Genomic DNA, 11,314 nt, shown 5'->3' on the forward strand with positions numbered 1-11,314 from the left:
AGCTATCAACATCTTTTGCACTGACATTTACCTCTTAATGTTCTTGTTCCTCATGTTGCAAATTACCAAGTAGATCTTGTAGACCTTATTGTATTACATTGCTAATATGTTCTATCAGGTCTTCTGTGAGTCTCTCAAATATTTAATCCAATCAATCCAAGTGCTCCATAATTGGATCGGTATATGTTTGTGATGGTATCATGATGTATGGATTTCAAGGCTCTGATACCAATGGATGCAGGAAGAAAATAATAAATATAAAAATAAATAAGTAAAAGAATATATCCTCTCTCACGGTCTACAAAGGTGTCCGCCCTAAATATCTCTTCACATGATCCAAAATAATTTCTTTACTCATCAAAAATAACCAATTCTCAAAAAAGGGCCTTTTTCCCTTTGAATAGAAACTAAAAAGAAATAATAAAAATAAAATAGAAAACCAAACACTCACTCTCTTTCTCTCCGACATTTTATCTTTTTCTCTTCTCTTTATCTCACGCAAATCTCTTTCTTCTCTCTCTCAACCTCACATAATCCCATAAATCTCTCTAATCCGTATCTTCCCTATTTTCTCTCTAGCTTCCTTATTACTATCTTTTAAAATAAAATAAATTTTCCTATTCTACCCCTAAAATCTCTACAATCAACAAAAGACATAAACACCCCTAAAGAAGATCAAAAACCCGATATAACCCCAAACCTAAAAATCTAAAAAATAATAAAATAAAAATGATGAAACTATTTACATAATTTTCTTACCAAGCCTGCAATCCATTCATTGTAGAATACTAGAATTTAAGGTTATGTTAGCCTGATGAAACCAGAAGTGAACTTATCCTCATACAACCTTCTACCTCATTATTCACTTTACACTAATGAATATCAGATCAAAGCAATCTGGATAGAGCTAAAGTAGACAGAACTAAAGGGTACGAGAGAAGTGAGATGAAAATATATACCTCTGTTTTTGTAAACTTGACAAAATCATATTTGGAGGATGCATAGATATTTTCTGAAATCGTTTACAGATCCTAACACTCCAAAACAATAAATATTTTTTGTTACGCATTCCTCAATGACATAGTATCCATAAACTTTGTGGCCCTTGCAATAGTAAAACAATTCATATCCATCGGCCAGGCACATCTGCAATACCATGTCATACCAATATTGACTAAGTCATAACAATTGCACACTACGTAACACCCATATAAAAAAGAACTTCAGTTTCACAAATTACAAACGGATGGGGATGAAGTCATACCTATAGTTATTCAACTCTTCGAAAAGATATATACACTGCTCTTTATTAAGAAAACCTTGCTTCTGTTGACACAAAAAAGAAATAATCCCACTCAATATATCCACAAGGCCTCTGACAATAAATCATCCCATCTGCATTAGAAATACATAATGCCATGGTGACAAACAATTGCCTAAATACTTCAATCTACTAAATACTGAACAACTATAGTCGAACATGTGGAAAAAATGCAGAAAAAGATTTCCTGGTGGTCTAGATTACAAGACGGGTCAGGCCAAGGTAGAAATTGTGCTCATGAGAAAGAAGGGTAAGGAAAGTGCTAGTCGAGATTTTTGAACAAATTTCAGTAAAATTCAAATAAATTGGAGTTATCAATAGTGTAAGATTATAGATTGTGGCACCCACCAGTCAAGATTTTTGAACAAATTTCAGTAAAATTCAAATAAATTGGAGCTATCAATAGTGTAAGATTATAGATTGTGACACCCACTATACATTGGAAAATTACCATAATACAGAGACATCTTGTCTTTTAATTCAATAATAATATATTGAATTCCTTTTCAGGTTTAAACCACAAGGGAGAATGACATAAGAGAAAAAGAGATGCGCTATAATTCACAGTCATGAAGAAAATAAAAATTAAAAAAACAACACAAGAAAAAACACTATAACACAAGTGATGCGCACACCTCAGGACCTGAAGAGTAGCCAACACACAATAAGAAGAGAAACGTACCCACCAAAAGGGGATGAGATCAAGAAAGAGATGCAATACAATGAACTATTGCAGAAACTAGATTCACAAAAGAAAAAACTATATATTATTCCCCCACAAAGATCAGATCACTCTTTCTTCTTCTTTTTCTTTAAACGATCAAAATGTACACAATAAGTGTTTTTTATGACATTGATTGCAAAAGAAGTAAATAAATAAAAAACAACAGTTTTGAATTCTTGCTTAACTTGCATATTTTGTACATTCCAAAAATTGTACATGAATGCCACACAAATACAATAGGATTCCGTCATAATGACCGCATATGGAATTCATAAAAATAGATTAGAAGAATGCTCTACATATATGTCAAGATATAAGGAAAGGAACAAGTTATACAAACTACCTGGAGACCAAAAGTAAAATTCAAGACCCACTTACATGTTCATCCAGAATATTAAAAGCTACTGTCAAGATATTTTTCCGCAAAGTGTCCATCTCAACCACTTGTTTTGCAAGCTGCAAGATACAATCAGAAGAAAATAACCTGTCCACATAATTCAAAGATTCCACCAGACTCGTCTCAAAATTTGATGATTTCCATGGAAAATATGAATATATATTGCATTACTTATCTTTGATATAACCAATGGCCAAAAAGGTCCTGATGGTGCTAAATTCGAAACTTAATGCAAGAGAAATATAGCATCCCATGAGAATATACCTGCTCTTTGAAACTATCATAAACAACGGCAAGAATTAGGTTGGTGACAAAATACACCCCCAGTAACACATAAAGCACAAAGAAGAGGCAATACCACCGAGAACTCCTGCAAATAATTGTGATTAGTTTGGCCATATGTCAAAACATACACTCAATTGACAATGTTAGTCTCCTTCAGTGACAAATCCAAAATATATAAAAATAAATAGTACATAAAAAAATGATTCTTAATTTGGCATGTCTTGACTAACTAACACAATCATCAAAGGACAAAGCAAAGCAATTCAAACAGACAAAGCAAAGGAATTCAAACATTAATAACACAATAACACTTAAATATTGTTCATTGCAATTGGAGTATTGGACCATTTGAATCCACTAACTCATATGAATGGGGTGAGTTTTGCCATGAATATGATAGTCAAATCACTATACAGATAGTTCTAAAGTGCAAGCATGATGAAGAAGTGGAGGCATGATGAAGAAGTGGAAGTAGGTATCATCACCTAGCATCACTCTTGGACCTATACAAGCACCCACAGTGTGTATGTGTTAACCAAGTTTAAGCTGTTCATAAAAGTTTTGCGAAGTGGTATAATAATAAGACTCAACCAGTTTCGATGCAATACCATTTCTCTCTATGCCATGTACTGATATAATACTCAACTAATTGAACAAAAACTTATGAAGCAAACCTCGCAAAAACTTGATGGTTACTAGAGAGAGAAGCCACAAATATAATATAAAGTGCAAGTCACCAAATGGAAGGTGTCACCACAAATCCCCCACATAAATTGACTTCTAAAAATTTTGATAGTTACAATTTGAACAATAGCCTTTATACAAAGAATTTTTTGGAGTTCTGTATTTTTTATTGATGCATCACAACTATCAAATAACTGAATAATATGAAAAATTATCCTTGTATAGATTCTTGCTTACTTGTACCCAGGAATCCAAACATCTGGATTGTTGGACGTGGTGAAAAGAACAAACATTTGGTACAAAGTTGCCCCATAGGATTTAAATACCATAGAGCCCTGAATGGTATCCTCGAATATGACATAAGCCAACCAGCTAGAGAACAACATAAACAAGAAACCCATGGCCTGCATCCAAAACAAAGCTGAAAAACTAATTAGGTAAAAATTAATCGGAGCACTATACAAACAATTTCAGAATAACAAGAGCATTGAGTAATGGAATGCTATGTATATTAGAACATGCGGCAGCAGAAAATATTTTAGGTATTACATATCATATCAAATTCCCAAAGGATGTCAAAATGATTGTGTTGCCAATTGTTAAAACTATACTCGTATAGAAATTACTGGCAGAAGTTTTAAACTTAAAAGTGGACATAAGGTGAAGCAAGGAAAAGGAGATTACCAAGGCATCAAAGTACACCTGTGCCATTCCAGCTAATGTCAACATACAAACCCGTAACTCCCTAAGCATCAAGGGTAAAAGAGAACATCATGTCAATAACTCCAAAGCCCATCCATGATGAAAAGGAAATGTCATGCATCAGGATCTCAAAATATCAAAAACTACTAGATTAATAAATAAACCCATAAAATTGTAGTTCTATAGAAGACTAACAATCCGACAAAAAAAGAGGTAAAAAGTTTGAAATAGATGTTCCAATTTCATCATGAACATCTGCCAAATTTGGGTGTAGGTTTAGTGAACCTTTTTCACGGAACTATCATCCACATCTGTAACATTTCTAAAATGGTCATTGTTTTTACAACTAGATGTTGTACCCTTTCCTGTACAAGGTTTTGCCCTTATGTTTTATCGTTACAGGTTTCCACCAAACCCCAATACAGCATCTGTTGGGATGTGCAAGTTAGTTCAAGTGGAAAGCTTAAAAAGCGCAAGGGGTAGGCCCAAAAAGACATGTTTGGAAGTAGTGAGAAAAGATATGAGGACTTATAGCCTCACTAAGGATATGGCCCTTTGATAGAGTAGAATGGCGGGCCAGGATTCACGTAGCCAACCCCAAATAGTTGGGAAAAGGCTCTGATGATGATATTCACAACTTCCCACCAGACCTTCAAGATGTTGCATCTTCTAAAATGTCTACTGGGATTGTATTTTTACAATTTTTCTCAACATTTCTCTCTAAAGTGTCTACTGGAATTCTCTGGAAAAATAGGTCTATGATTCCAAAAAAATTGCTTTGGATCTTGCAAATACGAGCAGAAGGCTCCAATTCAGGACTAAGATGGATGAGAAATAAAAAGGCATAGATTTTTCATTTTCTAAACAAAGAAGGTAAAAAGGGGAATAACATCGATCTGGAGTGATTTTTGAAAAATTAGTTGGGACTCAAAAATAGCATGCGTCCAAAAGAAAAATAACCCAGTTCACTATAGTCTCCACTTTGTGAGCCTCCAGAACCAGAGATCTACTGATTATGATCCAATGCAGACTATTTCGAGTTAGATCACAGATTCTTAAACTACTGCTCAAAGCCTTTCTCATATAAAGGGGAAATGGGAAAAAAGAATATTAATGAACATATCACAACTTATATACATCAAAAAGAAAAAAAAAGTTACCAATCTTATCTAATTCATAAAAATTCAAGGGAAAATTATAGATACCCTACTAGACCCAACCTTCAAAGCATGCCCACCACCAATACTTTCTAAATCACACCACTGACCCCAATACTATTTACTTTTGCACCCACCCCCAAGTAAAAAAGTAGCTCTTTTTTAGGATGAAAATACCCCTGCCTCCAAGACATGTTTCTCTCAAGGAAATAAATCAAGCCACACAAAGTGCGCCCAACCAGGTACATACGGACCAGAAGCATGTCTGCCACACTATACCAGACAAACTTCATTTACAAAAAATGAGGGTGGTGAGAGAAACGTGGGTTATAGGGAGGATTTTTTCATCCCTAGAAAACTACTTTTTACTTCTACTTTTTTTTTTGTTGTTGGGGGGGGGGCAGCAAAAATAAATAGTATTTGAGTTAGTGGCGTGATTTAAAAAGTATAGAGGATGGGCATGCCTAGAAAATTGGATCCATGGGAGGTATCTATAATTTTCCCAAAATTCAACTAGACTCCTAGAACTTGAGTAACCAAGTAAGACAAGAATTAAAGAATCATTTTGATGCACAAGCTAAAAGACTAAGGAGACACTTGGGGTTTTTGGATAGGCATCCATGTCCTAATAGTTGGCAGTTCTTTGTGTTGTACCCTACGTCATGGAGTATCCACACCTAAAAACGTAAGATAATCTTGTGCACATCAGTTTCTCCTAATAATCTAGAATTAGTGTATTTATAATGGTATCAAGTCTCCAAACAAGAGGCAAATTTGAACACATCAGTTTCCCCCGATAATCTAGAATTAGTGTATTTATAATGGTATCAAGTCTCCAAATAAAAGGCCAGAAATTCCACAAAATCTAGACCAAAATTCCATTCAAATACCTCAATATTCGAAACAGATCATGGGAAGCACTGTGAGAAAGATAGGCTAGACCAAAATTCCATTCAAATACCTCAATATTCAAAAAAGATCATGGGAAGAGCTAAGAGAAAGATAGGCTACAAAGACAAAAGAATAGAGGCAGTAAACTTGCATAAGGTCCAGATCATCTTAAGTTATCTTTGAATTCATTATGGAATTCACAATGCAGAATCAGACTTCAGCAGTCGTGAGTTTGAAAGGTTGTTCTGTCCATCTAAACAAATCCTTCAAGAAAGCATCAAAGCAGAAGGTTATTTCATTCATTCCACTGAACACATATTGATTACTCTTTGCACACAAAAAAGCTAACTTATATAGATGTTTAATGTAAATAACCTAAAAGAGTTAATAAATAAGAAGACACTTGATGAGAAATCCATATCACAGAGTAGGCACACCTAGAATTCAATTATCAAAAAGAAAAAGAAGATCATATCAACATACCTGATATTCAGAATGACAAAGATAACACGAATATATGGGGCAAATCTGAGAGGCAAAGATGTAATGGGCCCCGGAGTTACATATAGAGCATCAACGAATAAGTCACCCATCAAGAGCAAAAGGAATATAACCTGCAAATGTAATCAGTCAGATCAATAATAGATTAGAACAAAAATTGAATAACATAGACTGACTATCAATATGATCCATGTAAAACATAAAGTAAATAGATTTTGCAGAATTGAAAGCATAGGCATCTTCTATCATCCAATAGAATGGCAACAACCAACTTTGTAGTTTCTGAGTTACTTTGCTTGAGTGAAAGCCAATAACCAAGTCAGAAACAAGACAATTAAACTAAACAAGGGACCACCTCATATTCATCTAGGAAATCAACACATAGAGGAATGGCCTCAACGTTAGGTGGTCAAGGTGGCAGGGCACCACAACATGACGTCTTGAATTACATTCCTACTATGGGTAGGGGACCCCTTCACTGTTTAACCCCCCCCCCTCGGTTAAAAATAAATAAATAAACACTCATGCTTCACCTGTATCAGTCAGATAGAAAGATGAATAAGAAAGAATTATATTACTTAATTTTCATAACTATTAGAGTAGATATTCTCCTAAAATGAGAAACCCAAGGTAAATGCCAAGGTGAGCAGTCAATTTTACCAAAAAGAAGGCAGGAAATTCATAGCATTTCGACAGATCTTTGATATGCTCAAGTACCATGACTCTTTCTTCCCCACTGCACAATTATCCCAACCAAGGCTCACAAGAAGACTAGTATAGTAGGACAATATTCATATAGCTTCTATAAGCTTCTATTCTTTATCTTTATTTGTTCCGTTGTTTTTTCTGTCGTTATTTGTATGTTGCCTTTTGTTGCATATGTGGATTCTTCTTTGCAAAAAGAGTGGAGCACTTATCTGCCATCACTTTTGCAAGTATGATCAGGAAGTAATTCATGATTTAAGCATAAACACTAAGTGATCTTGTTGGCATGCATATATAACACCACAAGCAGTATTATAAGAAATATTTCTTTAGGAATAACTAAGATGTTGGATGATTGGTTTGAATGAAAAAGAAAATAAAAAATAAAAAGTATCAAAAAATTTGTGGCAAAGCACCTTTATGACATTAAGTGACTTCTTCCAATAGCAATCCCAACCCTCATACAAAACTGGAAATAAGGTATGCAAAATCAGTATCAGTAGAGTTACTCCCTGCAATAGGTAATGAATACACCATTAGCACTATAAAATAAATAGGAAGAGAAAAGAGAGAAAATACTAGAAGCAATATTTTCCAATATTACATAATAATTCATTATCACATATAGGAAATAGCAAGAAAATGACATATAAGGGAATCATCATTTACAATGGATGTAACATCGTGTTTCAAAACCTTTAATATTCCTTCTTAAGTGTTATGCCGTCATGCATTCTGTTATTCACCTTTTTCCATTTTGGAACTTCAAATAATTGTTTTCAAACAGCCAATTTAGTATCCACTGTAAGGGCACTCAAAGGGTCTTTGCAAAAATATTGTCAGATATGTTTAGCCATGTCCTGCAAGTGCCACAAGTCTTACAAAGTGTAGGATACAGACTGTGTTTGCTCTGAAGTGTCCAAATAACAAATGTGCTGCAGAAATTCTTACTTGTCAAAGCAAACCCTGGATATCCAGTTCAAAAAAATTTCATTCACGAAAAATTAGAATCAAAATTGAGACCACCATCCATAGGACACACCACCACTTCTCGAAATTGACCTTTCAACACTTTTCATTAAGCACCTAATAATAAGATGATCCGTATATAACTGTGTCCCTATAGAATCAAACAAACCTCATAAACAAGAGCTTGATTAAGAGTTAAGTATGGCAACTCCCCCAAGAAATAAGACTGTCTGTCGTTGCAAGGAGATGGAGTTGTATTGGCACACCATAAAGGCTCCTATAAGAGACAATCAAGAGAAGAAGAATTACATTAGATACATATCAATGTCAGACCAAACTGATAATTTATCATCTTACTTTTTCCACCAAAATAATCTTGGTAGTGACCAGGACTCGTCATTCCGAAAGCATAAATACCTCAACTGACCTCAAGAAAATTTAGCAATACTAGAGCAACAAGATTAAGGCTCCAAAGCAAATTGAACCGCATAAAGATAAAGTAAAACTTTGCGGCCTTCTCAAATCTTGAACCCTCAAGAACCTCTACTGGTAACCCGATTCCATCCTCAGCCTGAAAATGTGTGTTCGTTAGATGACAAACAAAAAGGCATAAAAAAGGCATAAGAAACATGTCACTCCTGTCAATACTAAGAACCTGTGGGTTTCTTAATCCAAAAGCACAAAACATTGAAGAGATCTACTCAAGGCAAAGAGCTCTATTGTTCCAATTACAAAGGTAGCAGACAAAACGTAGGGGAATGCATGCAGTTACCTCAAAAGAATATTCGACACAAAAATGCATATCACCACGACAATGTCAACAGAGTTGAATTAAGTATTATAAGTTATAACACATGACAAAGTGTTATTTTCATGGGGTTTCTCTCGGAACCATCAAATTGTATCTCAGTTAAAGCATAGTTTTAAACTTAATATCGATGATCCTTTTTCTTTTTTTTCTTTCGAACTATTAAACATCCATGATCTGTGTATACACCAAAAATGTTCATAGAGTTGAGTTAGGTGTCATGAGTTTATAATACAGCAGAAACAATATTAGTCTCATGGGGTTCCTCTTGAAATCATCAAACTAATTACCCCAGTTTTTTTTTAAGCTGTTAATAAACTAATTACCCCAGTTTAAAATATTTTTAATATAAACTACAAATAATCAAATATATGCAATTAAAGGCAGAACATATACTATGTACAGTAGATATATTTATATTACTACAAGAAAAATGTGCGAAAAAATAACCACTGAATGTTCTGAAGAGCGAATAATAAAATAACAAACTTTAACACAAGAAAATAAGAGAGCTTAGCCAGTTCTCATGAATCATGCGTTGTTCCAGGAGCTTGATTCAGATACAAGGCCAGATAAGAGGCCCCACAACCTCCACAGTCATATACAATTGCTCAAACTTGGTTAATTAAACTTCAACTTTTACATACAACTACACCACTTGAAATCCTCATTTCCCAGATTCAAAAAAAAAAAAAAAAGTTGCAGATACACCTTTGCAAAAAACAATTATCAGGCATAGTAACAGTTGCAAATTTTTGAATCTAGACGGTTTAATCACGAACAACCTAGAAACAAAACATTTGCAAAATTCCCAAACTATACATAAATAAAAAACAATAAAAATTCAAACAAAAAGCACTGGTAACAAAAATTTTCATGCAAGAACTCAAAGATAGGAGAGGGAAAGAGACAGAATACCAATAAAGAGTCGATGTTACTTGATGTTTTCACCATGAATGATTGGAATTTAAAGAAAAAGGCGAAACACTGACCAGATCAACGAGAGCTGCGGCCTTCTGATATGGTGTACCATAAGCAATAGCATCGGATCTTCTCTTAAAAGTGTTAGGCCTGCCTGTGCTCGTGCTCGCAGGTCGAATCAAAGGGTCATCCATTGCCAGGCTCTCTGAGAACCTAATAGTTCAGAGAAAAAATAACTTCCCGCGCTTTTAAAAACTGTTAGAGAGAGAAAATTAATAAGGAATGTTCCTCCTTTCCAGATTTAGAGAGAGAGAGAGAGAGAGAGAGAGAGAGAGAAAGACAGTGGAGTAGCGGATAAGGTACAACGTGAGATCTGGATATGTGGACTCTAGCGTAAAAAGGGGACCAGAGAAGTTTTTCGCGAAAGAGAGCTCTATGCTCTCTTAATGCTTCTTAGGGGCTGGACCCGTTGAAATGTTAAAGAAATTGTGAATACATGTCATTGATAACAAATATATATTAATAATGGAAGACATTACGCAATAATAGTATTCTCAACTATATAGGCTCATCGCCATTCAAAAAAATCCAAATGGGCATAGCAAGTATGCAACTGTGGTGAAATACTCTAGCATTGCGTCAATTGGCATTTTTTAAGTTTTTTTATTAATAATATAAATATAAATATATTATATATATAACATAGAAGCCACTATATAACGCCTATGGGTGAACATGAAACGTATTTTTGCCCATAGGCTTGGCGTTGTCCGATTTTTTCGAACGGCTGCCGTAACGGACATAGCATGTACGTGGTTGTATTTTTTATACAAAAAAATAGAGACAAACATCACGAGATCCGTAACGATTTTTAAAACAAAACTACCGGTATGTCCATGGTGGGACAAAATATTATTCAATTTCGCCTAAAATTATTTTTAAGAGTTTTCATAAAACATTATATTATATATAATATAATATATTTATATATATAAACTAGAGAGAGATTTGAATACTAATTAGCTTGTGTGGAGAGATCTATGTCGATGGAGAGAACGCTTAATTAGATACAGAGAGGGATTTGTAAGCAAAATTAGAAGAGGCTGCTGAGAGTAAGAGAGAGACAGCTGGGTTTGACTCGCGAGAGTTTGCTGTGTGTGAAGAGACAAAAAAAACGGCGACGATTTTGTAATTACGCGCCACTTTTAAAATTACCCCGTTGATACTTAAGAAGTTATTTTCTTCAAGG

The 11,314-nt window shown here is 34.5% G+C and overlaps 1 protein-coding gene across 31 annotated transcripts in view; it reads right to left on the reverse strand.

The window, feature by feature from the left end:
- TPC1 (two-pore channel 1) overlaps window positions 1-10,562 on the reverse strand; it is a 47,198-nt gene extending 36,636 nt beyond the window's left edge. For 16 of the 31 annotated variants that reach the window (XR_016058591.1, XR_016058607.1, XR_016058608.1 and 13 more), the window contains exons 1-10: window positions 10,137-10,562; window positions 8,764-8,907; window positions 8,506-8,613; window positions 7,784-7,879; window positions 6,645-6,775; window positions 4,096-4,156; window positions 3,649-3,815; window positions 2,707-2,812; window positions 2,424-2,501; window positions 1,265-1,326 (exon numbers count right to left, since the gene is read on the reverse strand). Coding sequence is in view for 15 of the 31 variants with exons in the window: in XM_088870903.1 (XP_088727029.1) it covers window positions 1,265-1,326; window positions 2,424-2,501; window positions 2,707-2,812; window positions 3,649-3,815; window positions 4,096-4,156; window positions 6,645-6,775; window positions 7,784-7,879; window positions 8,506-8,613; window positions 8,764-8,907; window positions 10,137-10,259 (1,076 nt within the window). In the remaining 16 variants the exon portion in view is untranslated. Of the gene's footprint in view, window positions 1-959; window positions 1,147-1,264; window positions 1,327-2,423; window positions 2,530-2,706; window positions 2,813-3,648; window positions 3,833-4,095; window positions 4,157-6,644; window positions 6,776-7,783; window positions 7,880-8,505; window positions 8,614-8,753; window positions 8,908-10,136 lie in introns of all 31 variants that reach the window. The other 15 variants (XR_016058625.1, XR_016058622.1, XR_016058626.1 and 12 more) reach the window with 7 other exon arrangements.
- Between the last annotated feature and the right edge of the window lie 752 nt (window positions 10,563-11,314).

The sequence above is a fragment of the Amborella trichopoda genome, chromosome 1 (assembly GCF_054954075.1).
Source record: "Amborella trichopoda isolate Santa Cruz 75 chromosome 1, AtrichopodaSantaCruz75HAP2 v2.0, whole genome shotgun sequence".
NCBI classification, from domain to species: Eukaryota; Viridiplantae; Streptophyta; class Magnoliopsida; order Amborellales; family Amborellaceae; genus Amborella; species Amborella trichopoda.